Source organism: Arabidopsis lyrata, assembly GCF_000004255.2.
Source record: "Arabidopsis lyrata subsp. lyrata unplaced genomic scaffold ARALYscaffold_4, whole genome shotgun sequence".
NCBI lineage: Eukaryota > Viridiplantae > Streptophyta > Magnoliopsida > Brassicales > Brassicaceae > Arabidopsis > Arabidopsis lyrata.
Window position 1 is genome coordinate 10,463,656 of NW_003302552.1, and position 25,613 is coordinate 10,489,268.

General features: G+C 39.6%; 3 protein-coding genes across 3 annotated transcripts; 1 reads left to right on the plus strand and 2 right to left on the minus strand.

The window, feature by feature from the left end:
• Positions 1–2,681: 2,681 nt before the first annotated feature.
• Positions 2,682–6,339, minus strand: LOC9315089 (transcription factor MYB104). Its single transcript, XM_002880806.2, has 7 exons — positions 6,072–6,339; positions 5,902–5,983; positions 5,570–5,612; positions 5,246–5,298; positions 4,033–4,357; positions 3,127–3,958; positions 2,682–3,015 (listed from the first exon to the last, which is right to left on the minus strand). The coding sequence occupies exons 5-7, from the start codon at positions 4,339–4,341 to the stop codon at positions 2,921–2,923; spliced, it is 1,236 nt and encodes a 411-aa protein (XP_002880852.2). The 5' UTR covers positions 4,342–4,357; positions 5,246–5,298; positions 5,570–5,612; positions 5,902–5,983; positions 6,072–6,339; the 3' UTR covers positions 2,682–2,920.
• A 154-nt stretch (positions 6,340–6,493) lies between these two features.
• On the minus strand, positions 6,494–8,552 carry LOC9316920 (oligoribonuclease). Its single transcript, XM_002880807.2, has 8 exons — positions 8,400–8,552; positions 8,116–8,199; positions 7,752–7,828; positions 7,314–7,395; positions 7,170–7,225; positions 7,018–7,104; positions 6,856–6,946; positions 6,494–6,767 (listed from the first exon to the last, which is right to left on the minus strand). The coding sequence occupies exons 1-8, from the start codon at positions 8,479–8,481 to the stop codon at positions 6,655–6,657; spliced, it is 672 nt and encodes a 223-aa protein (XP_002880853.1). The 5' UTR covers positions 8,482–8,552; the 3' UTR covers positions 6,494–6,654.
• Positions 8,553–13,654: 5,102 nt separating this feature from the next.
• LOC110229254 lies at positions 13,655–25,276 on the plus strand. Its single transcript, XM_021029001.1, has 3 exons — positions 13,655–14,072; positions 24,946–25,037; positions 25,127–25,276. Exons 1-3 carry the CDS (start codon positions 13,655–13,657, stop codon positions 25,274–25,276), a joined length of 660 nt encoding a protein of 219 aa, XP_020884660.1.
• The last annotated feature ends 337 nt before the right edge of the window (positions 25,277–25,613 follow it).

Sequence of the window (25,613 nt, forward strand, 5' to 3'; positions counted from 1 at the left end):
CTTCCGGTGATGTCTCCCCCATCTTTTTGCTAGAACTGGCTGATGCATGTATTATTTCGCCTCAAAATTTTCCCTTAGAAACTACACGGAATACTGCAAGTGCACAATTAATCGGATGTAGTATTTAAGGATCAATCCCACTGAGACTTATAAGTACTACGAATTCAATGGAGAGGGATATGTCTAAGACAAATCAAAAGAGGGTGTTTGGTTGTGGGGTTTGTCACGAAACTAAACAAAAAATAAAAGCTAAATATTCTTTTGTGTGACAACCCGACTCATTCTTTTTTTTTTTGAAAAACATCAGAATTAAATAATTCCACAAATACTTAACTAAATCCACCAATAAACCAAACAATAACCAACCAACAACTCCAATTATCAAGATTAAATAATCTAATATAACTAGAAATAATCAGCAATCCTAACAGTTTTGAACAAGGTTCCAATAATATAACATAAAAGATACAACCACAACGAGTTCTTAGATCATCCTGCCTTCCTTGCAATGATTTTACGTCACATCTTATCTTTACCTGCACAATAATTAAAGAGATGCGTAAGTATTATCACAAATATCTAGTGGAAGGGATCATCCCATCAACAAGCTATACACACAAGAAAGATAGAAAAATCAAGACACAAAGCAATAACCAATCAACAAATCAAACCAGGCAATTTCAGGAAGCTGACTAGCCGGACCTAGTATCGACCGACACTCACTTGGTGTCGATCGTCACCTCGACACACAAGCGGTGTCGACTGACACCCACCTGCTGTGGATCAACACAGACGCCGCAACAACCCTTCTATCTTTGATTTGTTTTGTTTTCTTGTTGTGTTTGCATTTTTAAATTATCGATCATCAATCCTTCACAAAAGAGAACGATCGCCAGTTTGTGAAGCCATATATCCATCTTTATCTTCTACAAACCATCACCGCCAAGTCTTGTTAACCGAATACCCGAACGCATATGCCTGCAACATGGGCTGCTACTTCTCCCCCACTTAATTACAATATACTTTAAAGTGTTTGGCCAACAAGAAATTCGTACCAGGAACCTTATAACTTTGGGTTGAAGAGTTGACCTTACTCCTCATGTTCTACGGTGTATTGTTTCCGTCAGCAGCAATAGACAATCATATGTCTTACCATCTCATACGCTCCACACTCATAGTCATAGCTTAGATATACATACAATTAGGTAATCTAACAACCTAGCATCACACGTCATCTTGAATCGCTACTCTACAATATTCTACAAGCATCACACCACATCGCTCAGTCATCTCAACCACAAACAACTGCTCTATTCGCGTCTTTCTTCTTACCTCAGCCTCGTCAGTCGTTAACGAGCTATGATATCGATATGGCTACTTTATCCATGCCCATACATCGAAGACCGAACAAACAATATTTCTGCACCTTCTTACTTCTACCTACCTAGCAACAATTAACAATTGACCCGGGTTCAAGCATCCCAGATGACATATTTACTCTTTTTTTTTCTATTTCAACTTAAATGCATGTTTCTTTGTCTTATATACTTTAAAAATTAAAAAATAACAGCGGTTTATATACTCTTTTTTCATTTGCTTATGAAAATATTTGTTTTAAAAAAATATTGACCCGGGTAAAATTTATTTCTGGGTCCGCCACTACACCGAACAAGCAATATTTCTGCACCTTCTTACTTCTAGCTACCTAACAACAATTAACCTAATCTACAACTACTTAAAGAAAAAAAAAAAGAAAAACAAGAGGCTTATAGACATTCAACGAGTCCACGGATCAACATTCTTCCTTCTAGCCTAATGAACTGACTAGCTGCGGAGGTACAGATGTTAAGATTATAAATACGTTATGCAATGGCCCAGCATTATATTAGAAAATAGTTTTTTTTTAAGTTAAATATCTTTTTCTTTTTCTTTTTTAAACCTCAAGTTAACTATCTTTAAGTTGGTAATTTTCTATTATTTTATTAATAAATTTGTAATAAATATCATTATTATTCAAAAAAATTAATTTAATTTAATTTTAATAACATACTTTAATTTATACAACAAAAAAAGTTACCAGTCGGAAACTCAAACTCACCATATAAATATATAGTTCTCACCGTAAACTCATACCCATACAATAAATATGAAATCCCGTATTTTCGCTTATTCTAGCAATTTCTCATGACATTTGATCAGCATTATCTTGTGGAAACTTCTTTCTGGTGTGATTAAGAATTATTGATAGCAATTTGAGCACAATAACTGTGTTAATTGAAAAAATGGAATCAGTAGAACATAGTTACACTAAAGCTCCATAATTAGATCTTGTATTCAGAAACATATTCATATGAGAACAAGAGAAACAGTAAACTAATCTGATGTAGACAATAAATGAAAACTCATAAGTATAGCTGAGGATGATGTTTGCTTGATCACAACAAGATAAAAGCATAAAGATAAATAGCAAAATCCCTTCCTCTATTCATATACTAATTGCGTCTATAGATTTCTTCAGCGGATGACATGAAGATTGATTGTGTAAACAAAAGTTCCTCTTGCATATGCACATCCATCTTTTGATACACACCTTCCATTTTGCTGTTCTGGCTCTTAGTTTCCCGAGTCAACATCGTCGCCAAACCTCAAGCAATAGTCTTTCATGCACCAGTTGTGCATAATACATAAACTCTTACATTATTTCACCATCTCATTAGTTGAGTATACTTACTTATAAAATCCCGCGACTACAATGATGCGTTGCTTATAAAAAAAAAACCTATTTGCTAGTTATTTTTGGTAGCTAGAGTACTGATATATCTAAAGACATGACTAATCTACTCAACGCATAATAAGAAATTAATTATGCAAACGAGAGATATCAGCACTTTATAAATTATGCCTTCCAAAGAAACCTCTTCTACTTGGTGCTATATCTATCCTCACCGAGAAGTAGGCTTATCCAATCACCATCAAAGGATATGCGTCCCTCATTTGAAGAAGTTGAACCTAAATCTGTTACACAATTAAAGGTTTGTCATGCAGATGGAGAAGAGGAGACTTGTTGAATTGAATACACAAACAATGAAGTGCAAGTAATGCATCAAGAGTAACAAAAAAGTTTACCTGTTCTGTTTTCATTGGCTGGTGTAAACTCGGTGTGACCAAGTAGAGAGGACTGAAAAAGTGAAGACTCTGAGTCGGTATCGGTTGCCGGTTTTTCACCTGATGATCCATATACAACTGATTCCAACAATCCATCATAGAGTGATGATGGACAATCTGATGGTGTATGATCTGTCAGAGGAGATTGGACCAAAGTGTTATCTGACTCATGATGTTCCGGCATTTGGTCAGATTGTTCTGCTCCCCAACCGCCAGGCTCTTCAAGATATTGGAAAGAAGGGAGCTCCAACTTCTCCACCCCTTGAATAAGAGGTTCAGGAGAAGAAGAATAAGTAGCATTGCCAAACAAATGACTATCCGGTAACTGTTCTGAAATGTTCTCAACAAAAGGATAGTTCCAAAGCGGAGGGCTTTGCTCGTTCATTCCATATCCACCCGGAAATGCGGTTTCTGGTTCTCTAGAACGTTTGCCGGTAGACATGTAAGGAGGTGTTGTTATCAAGTTATACATATTCGGCTGAAAGAAATACGGTCTTTGTCTCACAAAGACGCCAGTGGGAGGAACATTGCGAAGCATCGACTGGTAGTATGAAGAACATTGATTAAGCGGTAAATGCTGGAAATCCAATTCAGGGATCTCAACACAATCTGCCTCCAAAGAGTCTTGACTATGATGACCATCCAAAGAATCAGTGTTTAGACCAGATTGTGTCGCTGCATTCATCGCTTGCTCTCGAACTTCATCGGGGTAAACCGGTAAACCAAGTCGTTGTAATCTCTTAAGTCTTGTATTCCAAAAGTTCTTGATCTCATTATCTGTTCGTCCCGGCAGCTGAAAGAAACAAAAAAAGATTAGAACACGAAAAAAATCAAGATTAGGGTTAAAGAAGGAAACGTGAGTTATACTTCTGCAGCCATTCGTGCCCATTTGTTTCCTAACAAAGCATGAAGTTCGATAACACGTTTCTCTTCTTTCTCTGTAAAAGCGCCTTTTTTCAAATCCGGTCTCAGATGATTCACCCAACGAAGGCGACAACTTTTACCACAACGAGAAAGGCCTGAATGTTTTTGAACAGCGTTCCAGTTTCCATCACCATGTTTATCAACATAAGCTATCAAAAGGTTGTCCTCTGCTTGTGTCCAAGGACCTTTAGTAAAAGATTTATCTATTGAAGTTTCATCGTCTGATCCTGAATCGTGGCGAACTTTCCCCATCTTGTGTTTGCTTCATCTGTAATTAAATAAGATGATGATTATATGTATATATAAGAGTTTCTCTCTGGCTAACAAATTAACCTATATAATTTCGGAATTAAAAAAAAATATAGAAGATAAACTCCTTTCGTGCAACAGTTCATTAATTCATATAGAATATAACTTATTAAATACTCGTAGAAACTGAGGTTTCTTATTCTAACATGGAATCAATAATCCCTAGTGATTGCAAGAAAATGGAGAAATTAAATCGTACTCAATGATAAAAAGAAAAAAAAAAAAAAAAAAAAGAATCGGATTTGAGAAGTTTAAAGGAAGAACAAACTATTTTTACATTAACAAGAGAGAAAAAAAAAGTAACTTAAAAAGAAAATACAAGATTTTTCCAAGAAGATCAGCAAAAATCATATTGAGAGAATGATAAACACTATAATCAAAAAGAGATTTAGGAGGAGATTTAAACACATATTTGTGATTAATCTTTCTGTATCTCTTTTTTAGCAGTTAAATTTTCTCTAAAAAAAGTGTATATTTTAGCGTTTTACAGTCACTAGAGTTTTCTTGGCATTCAAAGAAATTATTAGTTAAAAACTCTCTCATGTGGCTTTATTTATTATTATTTTTACGTTTTAGCTATTTGAGCATGTTTAATTAATAAGGAAATAAATAAAACTTGCTAAACTGCAAGCTATAAGTCCAAAACAAATCCTAACAAAATTATCATAATCTTTTTAATTGAAAGCAATCTATATTATTTTATAGTTGGTTCATGGAAAAAGTGGAGAAACCATTTTACTCTAAGGATGAATTTACTTTCAAGATGACATATAAGTTTTTTTTTTTTTTTCAATGTTAAATTTAATGATCAACAAGAAAAGGATTTTAAAAAAAAAAAGTATTGAACCTGACGTAAACCAACGTTGGAGAAGGTTTGCAAGTCGCGGGCAGTCGTGGTATCTATCAATCGAACAAGTTGACATATGAGTTTTTCTGAGAGTTAGAAACATAAAGTATATAAACTTTTCTCCTCTACGCTAAACATTAAAAAATATTAGTTTTGACTGACCATATAAACATATCGAGCAGTTTCATTTTGCAAGAATTATACAAGATAGATTATCCTTAATATGTTAGTCCAAATTAATTTAGTTAATTGTTCAATTTATCTTTATAGATTCCTTACATGCTCTATCAATGTTTAATAACTATTAAGAGAGTAAGAACTTACATAGGAAATGATTATAGACGTCTTCGAACATCAATTAATTCACCTAAAATTAACCATTGATTTAAAAAAAAATGTTTAGTAAAAATGATTTGAAAGGTTTAGACGAAAGAAATCCGAATCTTGTAATAGTTTTGCCAAAACCGGTTTAAAACTGATTGTACCTGCCCAAATTGTAGTTGGTTTAGAAATGGCACGTAAACAATATAAAACCCAATTTTCACTAGCTTGCTAGCCTCAGTCAAACCAGTCCAAAACCCAATCTCAAAACCTCAAGAACCGGTTTACAAAAATCCAGATTTTTAACTATGAAACGTTAGGATCCGAAAATTTACCGAGCCAATTCCGAGCGATCAACGGCGTTGTATTTGTATGATCGAGAGGATTCTCAAGTTATAGATCAACCCATAAATCTCCCTAAAAATAAAAACAAACCATTAAAAACGTTAAAGCTCACTTTCATGGAGAACAAAAAAAAAAAAAAAAAAAAAAAGATGAAGCTTACCTAATCAGTGATATAGAGCTAATAATAACAGAGGAGAACGTCAAAGCCTAAACAAGTGAAAATTCCGATAATGAGTTGCCTAAAAAGTTACAAAAATTCTGAAGAGGAGCAAAAAAAATAAAAAAGGTTTATAAAAATTCACCAAAAGTCTCAAAATTTGATAGAGAAACTGAGTATTATTGGGGCTATATATATTAGGGTTGAAAATATCGAAAAAATGTGCTGATCAAAAACGATCCCTACAATATCGGAAGAGATGAACTCGACCTTCTCAGGTTTCTCTCGGTTTTACACTTTAGTCCCTAGATTTTGAATTTATTTACAAATTCTCTACTAACTTCTAAATTGATCAATTTAACCATGGCAATAGATCAATGAACATTTTTTTCTTCATTACCAAAGAAACGATATTTACCAGGTCCTTAAAATAACTGAAGACCATTTGTATTGTTTTATCAAGAGACCAACTCAATTTGGGTTTTGAGAATACAATCGCCAAGAGAATAACAATGCCGATTTCCGAAAACTAAAACGGATCCTTCTAACTACTAATAAGTAAGCATATTGCAGGACCTAACTCCACTCATTTCCTTGCTTTGAATATTGTTTTCTTGTAGTACTTAAGTTCCTTTATGCTTTCTCTTATATCATCCATGGCTCTGTGGTTGTTTTTCTTTGCAGGAGCTCTCCTTTTCTCTGTATTCACCCCCACAAACATATCCTAATTAGCTTATTATGTATTTTTCTCATTAATGTCATGCACTTTTAGAGTATTTTTCGTTACCTATGGGGAACCATCGGGAGCATAGAGCCTTGACGCTACTGACGTCGACAAGTATATGAGGGAAAAGGGCAGCTAATTCTGGCATGTACTTCTGTAAAAATACACAGATTGGTTATGATCAAGATGCAACTGTTTAGCTTTATATACAGAGAGTGATAATACCTTTAAGAAAAGGAAATCAACATAGACTGAGTTTCCAGCTAGAAGTGGATTTTCAGAACCAACATGCTTCCTTACGAATTCAATGACCTGCAGAGTAACACACAATATAACCCCAAATTTACAAAAGATCAAATGTTCACATGTATCTTTACCTTTTGCTCAGCTTCCCTTTCACTTATCGTACTAAGGCGCACTTTCTTTGTCAACCCTAAAGATATTGTCGAGATGTCATATAGATCAAATCCATGGGGAAACAACGAAATTCTAGTAAAACAAATATCAGGAGAAAAACTTACCACTATCTCCATGATGAGTTTGACACCATTCACCCATTTTATCCAAACAGTCTTTCGTTTGATGTACAACCAAATCTGGACCCTGACAACAGAGAAACTAACTCAATAACAAATCCGAATAAGGCAGGTATGGTGATGGAGCAAATGTTTCATCTAAAAGAGGGTGAAGAGTCCCCTGAAAACAGTATTATATCCACAATTAAATACTTAGTTCGACATTCATACAAGAACTTTCTGATCTCTTTTTGCCATCTGATCTCTCATAGTCACAACAATATTCCATTGATCAAAATTTACCTTTCTCTTAGCAAGTTTCTAGACATTATATCTTATTGACTATGAAACTACCATTTGACTGAAAAAGAATTTCAACATTTGAGTACAGTAAACAAGGTTAAAAATAGAATATTGTAGAAGGTAAGCAGGAGAAGAATTCACCTCCACTGATTTGGTTAAATTTCCATCAGTAATTATACAAGCAATCTCCAATATCCTGTCAACTTCAACATTTAGACCTACACAATATAGTAAGAATAAGAAAATGGATGATCTAAAAAAAACTTTAAGGACCGAGATCCTTTTACTGTGTTCCACAGTTTAGTACATGTGTAAAGTAATAAAACCAATCAGGATTACCTTCAAAGGAACAAATATCATATCATTGTTATGACACAAATCAAATCAGATCCTTTTGCAACTAAAGCATAAAGTTGGCTCATTGAGAACACTAAACTAATCTACCAAAAATCCAATCTAAAAGTTTGTAATTAGCAGTGATTTTTATAGGTCATGATGAACATACCAGTCATTTCCAAGTCAATCCAAACAAGTGGTTGCTTGTAATCTCCATCCTCAAGTGACCCATTTACTCTTTCTTCTTGTTTCCCTATAAATTTCACAAGAATCGATCTCAAGATAACAAATCTTGTAGCCATAAGCAAAAAGACCTAAACTTTAAAGGTCAATACTTTAATTGACTCTTTAACTCTCTAAATCGATGATTAGTTTAGTCAATGCTATTAAATATATCAAAAATCTAAACTTGTTTTGTGTATAATCAAATCGGAAGAGGGAAACAGGAGATACCAGTGGAAGAAGAAGAAGAAGCCATTGGAGCATCTTCATCGGCGAAAGCTAGCAGAGAGAAAGCGTTGGAGAGTTTGTTCATTCTTTTTTCTTGTCGATACAACTAATCGGAGGAAGGTAACCTAGAAGAGAAAAAAATCGGTCTGTGACCCAAAAACAAAAAAGAAAAACAACCTAAAATAAAAAATAAAAATACAAGATGAACCTTGGAAAAGACTGCAAAACAAACCTCAAATATTAAAAAATAAAAAAAAAAAACCTCAAAACATAAACTTGTTATAAATAATTACTTTATTTATTATTTATGGTGTATATAAATATAAATAATGAAGAAAGAATTTATACTCGTACAAAGATTGATATATTGAAAATAAAGAAATGAGAGAAGGAGAGAGATTTCTTATAACTTCTTATTATTGAAATATGAATTGTGATTTTACAACGAACGATTTCGTTCGTTTATATAAACGTAAAAAAGTAAATTACTATGCGTGCATAGTGACAGTGGGCTCCACACAAATTATATTTTACTCGTAATAATTTTTACGTGTAGTGTCTATTGTTGACGCTTGATATTATTGACTTATGTTTTTGTGACTTTTGTAACACTCCCTCTTCGAGACCAGTGTCACTATGTCTCTTGCGTAATATCTTCTGTTGCCTCGTTAAAAACCTTTCTAGGAAAACCCGGTGGGAAAAACTATAGTAGGTAAAAAGAGTGCAACCGTGCAAGCTCCCCCTCGAATGATCAGGATCATAACTTATAAATCTTATTGACGACGCAGTCCAATGCTATGAACATGTTTCCTGAACATAGAGGTGGGTAATGATTTTGTGAAAAGATCCGCAGAATTCTCGGATGATCGGACATATCTTACTTCAATGTCTTCATTCTTCACAATCTCTTGGGTGTATGAAAAGAACTTCGGAGGGATATGTTTGGTTCTATCGCTTTTGATATATCCTTCCTTTGTCTGAGCAACACATGCAGCATTGTCTTCATATAAGATAGTTGGCTCCGTATTCAGACAAATTCCACTACTTGTTTGAATGTGTCAACTTATTGATCGTAATCATACGCATTCTCTATTCGCTTCATGGAGTGCGATGATTTCAGCATGATTTGAAGAAGTATCTACAAGCGTCTGCTTCTGAGAACGCCATGATATAGCAGTACCTCCAATTGTGAATATGTATCTTGTTTGTGATCGAGCTTTGTGTGGATCTGATAAATATCCTGCATCTGCAAAACCAATCATTTGACCATTTATATTTTTAAGATAAAATAAGCCTAAATCAATAGTCCCTTGAAAATAACGAAAGACATGTTTATGCCATTCCAATGTCTTCGTGTAAAGGATGAACTAAATCTAGCCAAAAGATTGACCGAAAATGATATATCAAATCGAGTACAATTTGCAAGATACATAAGGGCTCCAATTGCACTTAGATACGGTACTTCAGGACCAAGTATCTCTTCATTCTCTTCAGGTGGTCTGAATGGATCACTCTTAACATTAAGTGATCTAACGACCATTGGAGTACTGAGAGGAGTTGCCTTATCCATATTAAAACGTTTTAACACTCTTTTGGTGTATGTGGATTGATGTACAAATATACCCATTTGAGTATGTTCAAATTGTAGGCCAAGACAAAATTTTGTCTGTCCGAGATCTTTCATCTCAAATTCCCCTTTTAAATAGTTTGTTGCTTTCTGTATTTCTGCTTGAGTCCTGATTATGTTTAGATCATCAACATATACCGCAATTATCACAAATCCGGAATGTGTTTTCTTTATGAAAACACATGGGCATATAGGATCATTCACATATCATTCTTTCGTTAAATGTTCACTGAGACGATTATACCACATTCGTCCAGATTGCTTTAACCCATATAATGATCTCTGCAACTTTATTGCACACAACTCTTTGGGTTTAGATTTTAATGCTTCTGGCATATTAAACCCATCGGGAATTTTCATATTGAATCGCTCCCGAAAAGGAATCTATTGATTCTCTCCCAATTGGTTGGACATCTGTGTCTAATGATCCATATAAATATGCTGTAACGATATCCATGAGACGCATCTCTAGATTTTCGCCAGCTGCTAGACTCATCAAAAATCTAAACGTTATAGGATCCATAACGGGGGAATAGGTTTCCTCATAATTAATCCCGAGTCTTTGGGAAAATCTTTGAGCTACGAGACGAGCCTTGTATCTCGTAATTTCATTTTCCTCATTTCGTTTTCTAACGAAAACCCATTTGTATCCAACCGGTCTCACATCTTCAGGTGTGAGTACAATAGGTCCGAATACATTTCGCTTATTGAGCGAATCAAGTTCGGCTTGTATTGCATCTTTCCATTTTATCCAGTCATGTCTCTTTTGATATTCATATACAGACTTTGGTTCTGGATCCTCGTTTTCCTCATCAATTTCCTTTGACTAAAGCTATGAGAAAACGTCATTAACATCATCCATTTTATTTCGATCCCAGATCTTTCCATTATGGATATAGTTGATAGAAATCTCATGATTGATTTCCTTCAGGCTCATGATGCTCATCATTGTCATTAGACTCATGATTCGTTTTTTTCCAAAATGCTTTATGCTATTTTGGGAATATCATGCTTTTCAACTTCCTTTCGTTTTCTAGGATTTTTATCCTTAGCACCAACTGGTCTACCACGTTTCAAACGTATTTTAGACTCACGTGTATCATCTGCTCCTCCACGTTCTTGTGGTATTTCAATTCGAGCAGGAACATTTGCAGCTGGTAGATATGATTTAGTTACCGTTTTGGTATCTGCAAAAGCATCGGGAAGTTGATTTGCTATACTTTGCAAATGCACTATTCGTCGAACTTCTATTTTTGACTGTTTTGTAGGAGGATCAAGGTGTAACAGGGATGATACACACCATTTAATTTCTTTTCCTACTTGATTATTTTCTCCCCCTAGAACCGGGAATACTTTCTCATCAAAGTGATAATCGGTAAATCGTGCCGTAAAGACATCACCAGTCTGCGGTTCAAGGTATCTTATAATTGATGGAGAATCACAGCCAATATATATTCTCAACCTTCTTTGTGGTCCCATTTTTGTACGTTGTGGTGGTGCTATAGGCACATACACCGCATAACCAAAAATTCTTAGATGAAATATATTTGGTTCTCGACCAAATGCTAATTGTAGTGGGGAGTATTTGTGGTATGTACTTGGTCTTATCCGAATGAGTTCTTCTCCATGCAAAATGACATGTCCCCATACAGAGGTTAGAAGTTTTGATCTCATTATCAATGGTCTTGCAATCAATTGCAGACGTTTAATTAATGATTCTTCCAAGCCATTTTTTGTATGAACATGAGCTACAGGATGTTCAACTTCAATTCCTATTACCATACAATAATCATTGAATGCTTGGGATGTGAATTCACCAGCATTTGTGGATGTCGGATTCACACACTCAAGTATTTTGTTAAGTGGGAAAGACTATTCTTGAGGGACAAAAATGAATACGTAAGAACTTGTAAATTGATACGAAAATTGCTATAGTATTTCTCTCTTGAGAGGAGGATCCCCTTTTACATGACCATTGGCCTCTATATTTATACATAGATAAACGACATTAAAATGAGCAATTAAGTACAATTATTTCTTCTTAAATGTGTTCGTTTTGATTCTTTGGCTTTAATGCTCAACGTTTGAATTTGAGTTGACTCTGATCTTCATGGGCCTCGCCTCTTTTGGCCCAAGTGTCCTTGAACCGACTTTCCCGTGTCTTCCACACCGAACTCGTGTCACAGTGCAGTCACTTCGGATTCTCGAAATGGTGACAACCACTTCGACCATCCCTTCAGCTCACGGGTCCAATGGGCTTCATCCTTTATGGGCCATTATCTTGATTACGTGGCAATCTTTGGTTGGTCTCGTACTTCTGGTGCGGGATCCGACACCAACAATTAGCCCCCCAAGTTCTTCGAAGTGCTATTCCAATTCGGAGGACTTTAAATGCTCAAGTGGCCAAAGATTGCGCTCGAAAATCTTTCTGATTTCCCGCCGAAAATCTCATCACTCCTTTAATTTCGGCACTAGCCATTTTTAACCGAGTGACATTTGTCATCATTATGACCGTATATTGATTAATTACTATTAAAACAGGAAAAACCTTCCCACTTCCCACACGACTTCCGAGGCGGTTTCATCATTAGCTTGAGGTAACTTCTTTTCACCATTACTCTCTTCTTTTACTTTTGTACTTTAATCAAAACCTCTCTCTTCGTTCCTTCACCAAAACCCTTCTTCGCCGGATCTTGAATTTCTCTTTCTTCCCAATGACTTCCGACTCCGATAGACCCGAGTCTCCGTCTTTCGACGAGAGGCGTTCTAGTAACGACGAGTGCACCTGCCCTGGTGATATTGCCGGTCCGCACTTTAGGTCCACTTGTACTCTTCAATCCCTCGAGCGATTGAGAGAGCTTTGCCGGATTCCGCCGGAAATTATGGCGGAAGCTCAAATAGCTTCCCCCACAGAATCTCCAGAGAACCATCGCGATGGTTACTTCTGTGTGTATGAGATTTATTTCAAGGGTTGCGGGCTGACCTTTCCTCTTCCCGAAGCCCTAATTTTATACCTAGCGGCTCTTGAAATCGCTCTTCCTCAATTAACCCCCAATCTTCTTCGTACTATTCTCGGCATTATAACAATCGCGGCGGAGGCCGGTTACGTTATCGGAGTCGCCGAACTAAATGAGCTTCTAAGCGTGAGAAGCTCATCGAAGAAAACGGGGTATTTCTCAGCATATCCTAACGCCAACAGGAACATCATTTCGCATCTTCCAAACAAGGATGAAAATTGGCATCATCCTTGGTTCTTAATTAAGAAAACTCCCGCTTCGATTGGAAATCTTGCAGATTTCCTCCCTTCGAAGTGGTCGGCGAAACCCGGTAGAGATTAGGTTGCCCGTATCTTTCCCGGTTGTTTCTTTATTTTTATTAACTAACACCGTTGTTTCATTTCGCAGCTTTCATCGCTTCCAATCTCCCATCTGAAGAGTTCATCGAATTCTTCAAAATAATTCTTGAAGGGGAAACCCTTTGGAATTCCTTCACTCTCGAACGATTCATAGAGGCTAACCACAGACTCAGGATGAGTCCGCCTGGTCATCTTCACCAAATTCCTCCCCCTCCCTCAACTCAGGGAATGTCATCTCGGGCCCTTGCGGCCAAACGTAAGTTGCTTTCCAAGCCGATGGCTGAGGCTTGCGAGGAGAAGAAAAAGTTTCTCACGACTTCCATAGACAAGAAGGACTATAGTAGGACCTTGCTGGTCGATGATGGCAGTACCGAGGGAGCCCGATCTGTCGCTTCCTTCAGATTAACTCCCCGTCGCGACCGTCGCGACTCACGTTCTCCTCGGAGGGATCGATCTCCTCGCCGTGATTCACCTCGTCCTTCCCGAGATGATTTTAGTAACGAGCCAATCAAGAACTTGGTTCGCCGAAAGAGAGACAAGTCCTCTCGCAGTGATCCTTCCCCGCAGAGGGAAAAGTCAAGGGCCCGGACTGACCGCTCACCTCGGTCATCCCCTCCTTCTGAACCAATGGGTCCTCCGCGACCGGTTGATATGTCCTCCTCTTCCCAGCCTGATAGTGGGAAGACCGCCCGGAGTGCGTCTCCGAAAAAGGGAGATTCTGAATCTCGAGATGCTCCCTCGAGGCTGAAGCCTGCTCTTGTACCTCAAGTCAAATCACTTTCAGGTTTGGTGATTTACACACACTTAAACTTTTGTCTTTATTAAAATTCCAATTTTTACAATTCTTCCTTCTTCACAGCTATGGAGAAAGAGGGCAGCGTCTTCCGATGCTTCAAGACCCGATCGGGTTCGATCTTGCCAGACTTTGACAAATGGCGCCCTGCGATTCGTGAACGTTATTTGCTTCACGCACATCACTCATCTCGGGTTAGTTTCGCTTTCTTTTAAGTATATATTTTTTATTGTATTGCCATTCTGCGAATCTGACTCGTCATCCCGGGTTCATGTATAACGCCAGGCTCAAAGCGAATTTAACGACATGGTCGAACATTACGAAGGGTTGGTCATTGGCCGGGAGAAGGAGATTGACATGTGGACAAAGAAACTCTCCGCCCTTGAGGCCGAACTCAGTTCTTCTGCCGGCTCCAAGCACGAGCTGGAGGACAAAGTCGACAATTTAACATCTGAGCTTGCGCAGGTAAAGGGGGAGCTGCAGGGTCAGTACGACCAGAACTTCAAGCTCCAGGAAGAGTTTTCTGGTATTCAAGGTAGGCTTCAAGAGTCCGAATCAAACGCTGATTCCCTGAACAATCAACTCATCGAGCTCAACGCAAAGTACAAGGCGATCGCCAAATTGCGTGATTCCGAGTTGGCGAGGTCGGCATCAAAAGCCAGAAAAGAGGTCAAGGGACGCGGGATGGAGTTGATCCAAGGGGCCATCCGATTCATGCAGACTGAGAAGGCTAGGTCGGACTTGGAGTCAGACATCAAGGAGCACGAAAGTAACCTGATTCTGCTGGATCAAATCCATGAAGCAGATTTCTCCGAAGAGCAAGAAAGGACCGAGCTGTCGACTAACCTTTCTGAAAAACGGAGTCGCTTGGCAGCTCTTCCCACTTCGGCCTTCAACCCGCTTGACTTCGAGGCATTCTTTACTGAATCACCTCCAATAAGTGAATCAGGTTTAGACTGGGCAGGTAACGCTTGGCTCCTAAGGCTTACCTTTTCTTACCTTGTACCTCTGATTGACTGGAATTATTATTTCCAGGTTCAAGTGAGACGGAGGGCATTGTCCCGCCCGTAGCTCCTGTGGTATCGGAGGTTACTCCGGAGGTTGGTTGTCCCGCGGAGGGTGGTCAGGGAGCTTCATCTGATCAAGCACCAGTCAAGGAGGTGAATGAAACTCTGGTTGCTGAACAGGAGCCCGAGGTGGAGATCGCTCCGTAGTGGCTGTGTCCACTTTAAATTGGGGATTGTCCCTTTTTATTTTAAGACTTAATCTCGAATTTATTTTTGCCTAAGGAGGCTTTATTTTCTTTTGAACAAGATATTTGCCTGAGGAGGCTTTTAAACCTTTCTAGGTTGTGACCCAAGGGGGTTTGGTTAAAATTATATGCGGGTTTGCAAAGTCCGCTTTTTAACCTTTTGTGGCCTTGTGGCAATGCTTTCGAGATTTTTAGGCTGATCAGACCTTTCTCTTTAGAATGCGAGAACTGAGCTCGGCTTAAAGCGAGTTCCCCACTTCGGGTTTAGTCAACTCGATAAATTTGTTGGGCTTGGGCCATAGAAACTTTTGTAGTTAATGCGGCGGTTGCGCTTTCCCTTCTTATAAGTAAGGAAAACGGCTCGTCTTTAATGCAAAAAGTGCTTTTTCACGATTTCCAAAAATGGTTTAAACCACTCGGACACATTACCATTATTGGGTTTATGGTTTCAAGAAAAACCCTAAATCATTATAAATAAAGGCTTACCTACTTCTAAGCTTTATTTAAACATGACTTTAGAATCTTACTTGAGAAATATTTTAAGAATGGAAAACGAAACAGTAGCCCCCGTTGATCCCGGCAGCCCACTCTTCTTGTCCGGCGACGGCTTTGAACCGGCCGGCGTTCTCTTCCCTCATGCCGTCTTTCACTTTCCTTCAAAGGAGAAAAAAGAGGCTTGCGACTTCATTGACAGGGTAAGTATTTGAAGTTTTTTGATTAAAAACTCTTTGTTTCATCTTATTCATTCATCTTTATGCTAGGTTGCCGACAAGCACCGTCGCTTGTGTGAAGAGAGGCAACGGCTGGGCCTCAAAAGGCAGACACTCGAGGCTCGTATTTCTCGGGTGGAGAGGAAGATCAGGGCTTTGGAAAGTGATCCCTTTCAGTGCGAATGGCGGAATTTCGACTCCGTTGCTGAGATCCCGAGGATGCTTCGGATGTACCTCCGTGCTAAGGGGGTTCCGGGTCCCGTGAACGCCCCCGTCTTCGCCGTTCCATCCGACGATGAAGAGGAAGAGGACTTGGAGGAGGAGGCCAGCGACTGCCGGAAACGCCTTCGGGATCGTTCCGAAGTGGATGCCAAAAACAAGGCGTCCACTTCGAGGACTAAACCGGCGATGAAGGAGCCTGTTCCTGAGCCTCTCCCATAAATGTTCTCCAATTTCTTCACTTCTTCTTTTTTTTTTTTAAAAACAAAAACTCGTAATGGGCTTCGGCCCTTTTTATTTATGGAAATATTTGCTACTTTCCTTCTTTTCCAAATATTCTTCGAGATGCGTCTTTTAATGCAGGATCCGTTCGAGGGCATAAATCGTTCCGCGAATCATTCCATTCCTTGGATAGAATCCGTAGCTTGCTAGGGATATGGGGTTCCTATAAATTATAGGTTCAATTCCCCTTTACTCCTCACCATTTTTTTTTATTTTAACAGGCATGGAGTTCAATCTACACTGTTCAGAATCTATGCCCGACTTCTCCAGAATCGGAATGATGAATGAAGATGTTCCAAATGAGCCAAACAGGCAGCCTCCCCCACTTCGCGGCCTCTCGAGATCTCAGATCCGAGCCCCATGTGCTTTGATCAGAGATCTCCCAATCAGAGACCAAGGAACAGCGACGGCGTTCATAGAGGCACTTGAACTTCAACACCGGAAGCTTACGTCGGAAAAGAGGAGGCTCCGGAAGAGGATTAACCGGATGCAACGCAGGCTTACTACGGTGTCAAGAAATCTTCACATCCTTGAATCTCACCCCGGAGAGTGGATTGAGCTTGGAATCTCTGACTTTGCTCGAATTCCGGACTGCATGATGTCAATCCTCGATCTTGCTGGTCAAGGAATTGAAGTGTTCTGCTCGTCAACGAGGATTTCGTAGTTCAAAGTGTACGATGAGGGACACTTCGCCTTTTTTTTTTTTTCTTGAATAAACGCTTTATGTCCAATCTCTTGTATGTTCGCATAGCCGAACCTTCTTCCTTTAATAAAGAAATAAAACAAAAATTTTATTAATAGCTGAACTCGTTTTCGAGCTGCCTACGTACCCATTTCGGGATCAAGCCAAATCGTAGTTCATGTACATAAACAATGCATGTAGCCTTTAAACATAAAACTTTTTTAGGTTGATCACATTCCAAGGTCGCTTGACTGGATTGTCTTCTAGGTCTTTTAACCTATAAACGCCGTTTCGAACCACCTCGGTAATAATGTAAGGTCCTTCCCAATTAATACCGAGTTTACCGGCACCTTCTTCTTTTCTGTTGTCAAAGACGCGCCTTAATACATAATCTCCCACGAAGAACGGCCTACTTTTAACCTTAGAATTGTAATACCGGGCTGCTGCCTGCTGGTAATTTCTGAATCCGAATTAGAGCTTGATCACGCCTTTCATTTATGGTATCCAGTGAATCATTAAGCATTGCTGAATTTTCTTCCTCATTTAACGGTGCTTCTTTTCGACGAAGTCCGGGCACATTGAGTTCAGCTGGTACTACCGCCTCCATGCCATAAACTAAAGAGAATGGAGTTTCTCCTGTAGGTCGCCTAGGGGTTGTACGATAAGCCCATAGGACGGGTTGGAGTTCTTCATACCATCCTCCCTTTAGATGACTTAAGCGTTTCTTGAGATTGCTTAATATTGTCTTGTTCGCGGCTTCAGCTTGTCCGTTCCCTTGCGGATATCGTGGAGTAGAATAACTAACTTTGATTCCCCAGTCCGCACAAAAGGCATCAAACTCGTGTGAAATGAATTGCGGTCCATTATCAGTGACTATTTCGTACGGAACTCCATGTCGACATATAATGTTTTTCCAAATAAAGGTCTGCACCGCCGAATCCTTGATACTGACATACGCCTCAGCTTCAATCCATTTTGAAAAGTAGTCCGTAAGGACTAAAAGGTACTGTACACCTCGAGTTGATTTGTGCAATGGTCCAATGATGTCCATTGACCACCTCATAAACGGGTATGGGGCGGAAACGGAGGAGAATAATTCCGACGGTTGATGGATCAATGGTGCATGGAGTTGGCAGCGCTTGCATCTTTGGGCGAACTTAACACAATCTGTGATCATAGTGGGCCAAAAATACCCCATTCTTTTAACTTTAAAAGCCATAGCTCTTCCTGATGAATGACTCCCACATAATCCTTCATGCACTTCGCTCATGACGATTTCGACTTCGGGCCCAAAAATGCATAATAGGTAAGGGTCACTGACACCTCGTCTATATAACGCATCCTTCGACAGACAAAATTTCGCGCTAACGACTTTCATTTTCCTGGCCTGCCATTTATTCTTTGGGAGCTCACCTGTCATGATATAGTGCTTTATTGGCTCCCTCCAGTCAGCCCCCCAGTCTTTAGCCGGAATTTGATCAACTTTGTGAAATATCCGCGGCTCTGGTTCGGGATGTTCGTTTGGCTCAAGAATATTCTCCTCGAGTAATGGCTCGGTTTCTAACATCGTTTCTGGAATCATTTCTTCAGCTAGGACAACGGGTTCCTTGTTAGATGTACTTGATCCCTTAGACTTTCTTCGTTTGTTGGGTGGCGGTTCGATCTCTGGTTCGCCACGGTCGCGTGCCGCTGCTCGAGACCTTGTAACGACGAGTGTTTCCTTGCTGTCTTGAATGCTTCGCTCCGAGATGCATTCTACTGGAATAACTCTCTTTAACTCAGGATCTGATGTTGACGCCAATGCGGCAAGTGCATCTGCAGTTGTATTCTCTCCCCGAGGTATACGGATTAATTCAAATTTCGAGAAATTTTTAGATAGATCCTTCACCACTTCGAGGTATGCTTCCATTCTTGAATCTTTAGCCTCATAGTCTCCATTAAATTGGTTAACTACTAATTGCGAATCGCAATAAGCCAATATTTCTTTAGCTCCAACTCCTTGTGCTAGTCGAAGTCCTGCAATAAGGGCTTCGTATTCTGCCTCGTTGTTGGAGGCATTGAATAACAATCGGAATGACTGTTCTAGAATTTCCGATGTTGGAGATTCCAACTTGATTCCCACTCCGGATCCTTGTTTTGTTGAAGACCCGTCTACGTGTAATTTCCAAGTTTGGTTCTCCGGTTGCTCTATCGTTCCAGGTATTGGTAGTTCGGTCAGGAAGTCTGCTAAGACCTGAGCCTTCATACTGATCCGGCTTTTGAACTCTATGTCGTACTCGCTTAATTCCACCGCCCATTTCGCCAAACGTCCGGACTGACTTGGACTATGAAGTATTGTTCGGAGTGGTTGGTTAGTTAATACTTCAACCGGATGGGACTGAAAATATGGACGCAACTTCCGAGCCGAAGTTACCACCGCGAGTGCGAGTTTTTCCATCATTGTGTACCTGGTTTCCGGATCCGTCATTGACTTGCTCACGTAGTAAATTGGTTTCTGCTCCCCACGGTCTTCCCGAACCAAGACTCCACTAACCGCGTGGTTTGAAACTGAAACGTACAAGTAGAGTTTTTCATCCACTTCTGGTTTGGACAGTATAGGTGGAGTGGTTAAGTATGCCTTAAGCTGCCCAAAAGCTTCTTCACACTTCTCATCCCAAAGGAATCCTTTGTTTCCTTTTAGAATTTGGTAGAAAGGCAACGACTTATCTGTTGACCTCGAGATAAAACGATTCAAGGCCGCAATCCGCCCAGTCAACCGTTGTACTTCTTTGAAGTTTTTCGGAGATGGCATGTTTAGAAAGGCGTTAATTTGATTTGGATTGGCTTCAATCCCTCTTTCTGTCACGATATAGCCAAGAAATTCTCCGGATGGGACTCCAAATGTGCACTTCGCCGGGTTCAGCTTCATTTGATATTTATTGAGAATATCAAAACATTCCTCCAAATGCTTAACATGATCTTCTTTCTTCAATGATTTAACCAACATATCATCTATGTAGACTTCCATAGTCTTCCCGAGGTGATTGTGAAACATTTTGTTCACCAATCGTTGGTAAGTTGCTCCTGCATTTTTCAAACCAAAAGGCATTACCTTGTAACAGTAGATACCTCTATCTGTGATAAATGACGTCTTTTCTTGATCATTGGGGTTCATCATTATCTGATTATAACCCGAGAAGGCGTCCATGAACGTTAACAGCTCATTTCCAGCGGTGGATTCTACAAGTCGATCTATATGCGGGAGCGGAAAACTATCTTTGGGACATGCTTTATTCAGGTCTGTAAAATCGATGCAAACCCTATCTTTCCCGTTCTTTTTCTTAACAACGACAGTGTTTGCTACCCACTCCGGATATTGCACTTCTCTTATGGACCCTATCTTCAAAAGTTTATCCACTTCGTCGTTTACTATTTTTGCCCGCTCCACTCCAAGCTTTCTTCTTTTTTGTTTTACCGGTTTGAAGCTTGGATCCACGTTTAGTTCATGACAAATTATACTCGGACTTATGCCAGGCATGTCCGCTGCTGACCATGCAAATGATGCTTTGTTTTTCCTTAAGAGTTCGATCAAAGCTTCTTTTATTTGGCCAGTCAAAGTTGCTCCAATTCTAATTTTCTGGTCCGGCTTGTCTTCTTCCAACACCACTTCGACTACTACATCATCTTTCTTCTGCCCGCTAGGAAATTTTGTTCTTAGTCCTTCTTTTGCGGGCTTCGTTAGTTGCTATTGAATCTTCATACGGTGGCTAGCTAGGTAGCACGTCCGTGAAGCTTCTTGATCTCCCCGAATTGTTTCCACCCCATTTGTTGTTGGAAATTTGATACATTGATGGTATGTAGAGGGGACTGCTTTCATCCGATAAATCCAGGGAGTCCCGAGGATGATGTTGTAAGCTGCGGGCTTATCGAAGACAACGAAGTCCACGATCTTCGATACCTTCTTGGCAAGGACCGGTAGCTTGATTGTTCCGAGAGACATGGCTGACTCGCTTGTGAACGCAACTAACGGAGATGGGGGTCCTACTATGTCTCCTCGGCTGATTCCCATTCTTTCTAGAGTACTTAAAAAGATCAAATCGACTGAACTGCCTGTATCTATAAGGATCCTTGATACTTCGAAGTTAGCAACGTCAAGGGTAATGACTAGAGCATCATCATGTGGTCTTTCGAGGTACCGCGTTTCTTCTTCATTAAATGATATCGATGCACCTTGAAAATCGACTTCCTCGCTTAAGCTTGCTTTGAGTAGGATATTTCGTCTATGTTTCTTGATGGAACTTATCGAATCTCCGCAAAATCTGGAACCTCCTAGAATCACATTGATTTTACCCTTCGAACTCCTTGGTTCTTCCTCGTTGGAAAACCTTGGTCTTTTGGAATCTTGATCTTTGGAGTTTTCCTTTGCTTCGTGGTATTCCTTCACAAAATCTTTTATATCGAATTTAGAAAGATCGCCACTAGCCCAAAGCTCTGCGAGGTGCTTTTTAAGAACGCTGCAATCCTTGGTTAAATGTCCGGTTACTTTGTGAATGTCGCAATATAGACTTTCATCACGGACCCAAGTGTTTGACCTTCCTTTCCCTTGGAATTGCTTCCCGACGGAATTGTTGAAGGGTTGCGACCCAAACTTCCTTGGTCCTTTGCTCTCTCTAGGCTCGAACTTCTTGGTAGGGACGGTGACTGCCGGCTTTTCTTGTTTATTCCGTTTGGCAAAACTTTCTTTTTCGTCTTCTACCTCCATCCAATTGTTTGCACGGAAGAGTGCATCCTGAATTGTATCTGGTTTATGAAGTATTAAGTCTTCTTTAAACCTTGAATCATGTCGCAATCCTTTTCGTAGGGCAGATAAAGCTGATTGCTGTGAGATTCTTGGTAGTTTTGATAGCACTCCTTTGAATTTGGTGATGAAAACTCGAAGTGACTCATTAGATCCTTGCGTTAAGTTCCAAAGATCGGCATCCGAAACGCTTTTATCCATAAGGATAGAGTATTGCTTTAAGAACACGGCTGATAGTTCGTCGAAATTGCTGATCGAACCAGGCTCTAATTGGGTGAACCACATTAGAGCTTGGCCACATAGATTCTCCGAAAACAGCTTGCAATAGCCTGCGTCTTCATCAGCTTCATCCAATTCGACTCTTCCTGCAGCGATCAGAAAGGCTGCAAGATAGCTTTTTGGATCCTCCAATCCGCTGTAAGGGTCCAACTTGAGCTTCCGGGAATCTTTGATCCTCAAACTTGCAATTCGCGGGATAAAAGGGGTTCGCCTTGCTTCTTCAATGACTCGATTGATGTCTGGCTCCGAACTTGTAGCCTGATGAAATTTTGATTTCATTTCTTTTAATTCCTGGCTAACCTTCCTCATGGTCTCGAACTGGTCGAGGTTCTCCTGCTCGTACTGAGCTGCAAGTTGTTCTTCATCCCCGAGCTGCGTCTCTTCTTCCGACGTCTGAGCTACATTATTAGTAGCACCGGGAGTTGTTTGTCCGCTGGTTTCATTTCGTGCAGCGGAACTTGGCGAGTTGAATATCCCTCTTCGGGTTCCCACCGGGTTTCCTGCACTTAAAGAGCGAACACGAGTTTGTATATTATTGACGTTTTGACTAAGAGATACCTGGGATGTTTGCAACGTATCGACGGCCTTCTCCACATCCGAGAATTTCTGTGATATGTCCGACATGGTTTGCTGCATAGCTTTGAGGGTTTCGGCCAATGATGTCTCAACGGCGTCTCCTCCGGACATTGTCGCTTATCTCGGGAATGTAGAAAAGAAGAAATCTGACCACTCAAGAATCCTGATTTCCCCACAGGCGGCGCCAAAATGTGGATGTCGGATTCACACACTCAAGTATTTTGTTAAGTGGGAAAGACTATTCTTGAGGGACAAAAATGAATACGTAAGAACTTGTAAATTGATACGAAAATTGCTATAGTATTTCTCTCTTGAGAGGAGGATCCCCTTTTACATGACCATTGGCCTCTATATTTATACATAGATAAACGACATTAAAATGAGCAATTAAGTACAATTATTTCTTCTTCACAGCTATGGAGAAAGAGGGCAGCGTCTTCCGATGCTTCAAGACCCGATCGGGTTCGATCTTGCCAGACTTTGACAAATGGCGCCCTGCGATTCGTGAACGTTATTTGCTTCACGCACATCACTCATCTCGGGTTAGTTTCGCTTTCTTTTAAGTATATATTTTTTATTGTATTGCCATTCTGCGAATCTGACTCGTCATCCCGGGTTCATGTATAACGCCAGGCTCAAAGCGAATTTAACGACATGGTCGAACATTACGAAGGGTTGGTCATTGGCCGGGAGAAGGAGATTGACATGTGGACAAAGAAACTCTCCGCCCTTGAGGCCGAACTCAGTTCTTCTGCCGGCTCCAAGCACGAGCTGGAGGACAAAGTCGACAATTTAACATCTGAGCTTGCGCAGGTAAAGGGGGAGCTGCAGGGTCAGTACGACCAGAACTTCAAGCTCCAGGAAGAGTTTTCTGGTATTCAAGGTAGGCTTCAAGAGTCCGAATCAAACGCTGATTCCCTGAACAACCAACTCATCGAGCTCAACGCAAAGTACAAGGCGATCGCCAAATTGCGTGATCCGACACCAACAGCGTTGTCTAGTCTAACTCTCTTAATGGAATAATCAGAGAACTAAGCTCTTAATTTGATTATCTGAGTTATAAATCTCGCAAATACCAGATTTTGAGATGACACTAGACAAACATGTGACCATCTGCTAGATGCGTCAATCATTACCATAAAATAGTGGAATGGTCCACATGGTGAATGTATCGGTCCACAAATATCGCCTTGAATTTGTTCAAGGAACTTTGGTGATTCTTTATCAATTTTGGTTGGCGATGGCCTTATGATCAATTTTCCAAGAGAACATGCTGCACATGTCATTTTATTTCCATGATTCAACTCATGATTTTTCAATGAGTGACCATGTGAGCTCTCTATGATTTTTCACATCATTGTGGTGCCTGGGTGACCAAGACTATCATGCCATAATACGAAATCTTCTGGATTTCTTTTGATCACAAGATGTGATTCTATGGCATCTATATAGGTATGATGCAAACCAGAAGGAAGTTCGGGAAATCTTTCCAAGACATATCTTTTTCCAGATTTATTAGAAGTTATATACATATACTTCTTTCCATCCTCACTTGCAGACTGAGTTTCATATCCTTGAAGATATATGTCTTTGAAACTCAACAAATTCCTCTTAGAATTCGGAGAATATAAGGCATTATTTATGGAAAATTTTGTTCCATTAGGCAATTTAAAATTTGCTTTGCCGCTTCCTTCAATCAAGTCTGTAGGACCCGATATTGTATTGACAATAATCTTTATAGGTTTGAATTCAGAGAAAAATCTCTGATGTCTCAGAATAGTATGCGTTGTTCCACTATCTGGTATACAAATTTCTTTTATATTTTCCCTTGTTATCGTTTTGTTTGAATCTTGATCCATTTCTATGTAATTAACATAAGCATATATATATAAGTGAATATTATTGATATTGAAAACATATAATAATTATATATCAGTTCATTTTTTAGAAACAACATTATTTTAAAACAACTGAAATGCATAATAACTATACAATAGCATTACTGGAGACTAGTAGTCTCACTACAAGCATTTCAGTTATCCGCATGAGCGGTCTCGTCGACATCGTTTACAAAGTTGGAAGCTTCGAGGTACGATGTACCCTCAAAGTGCTCAGTAAGATTTACTTCCTTCTCTTTTCCCTTTTGGGACTCTTAGTACAACTTACAAAGATGTTCAGGGGTTCGACATATATGAGCCTAATGCCCCTTTGATCTACATCTGTAACAAATGCTTTCACGCTTTTGAGCGTTACGTCCTTGGGATTCTTTTCCTTTTGAACTTTGATCAGGTCGAACCCATGTATAAGACTTTCTGCTTTATGGGTTAAAGGATCTTCCACGTCCACGATTGAATCGACAGCCACGACCTCGATAGGTTTGACTTCCTCTCTCCGGATTTTTCACATCCGTTGCATTGACCTCAGGAAATGCTTTGGCCCCCGTAGGCCGAGAGTTGTGGTTCTTAAGAAGAAGGTCATTATTCTTCTCCACCAGTATGAGAGTCACAATTAACTCAGAGAACCTTTTGTATCCGCAATTTCTATACATCTCTTGCAGGACACGGTGTTCTTTATGAAAAGTAAGGTAAGTCTTCTCGAGCATTTCAGCTTCAGTAATAGGCTTACCACAATACTTTAATTGTGATACTATCCTCAGCATAGCAGA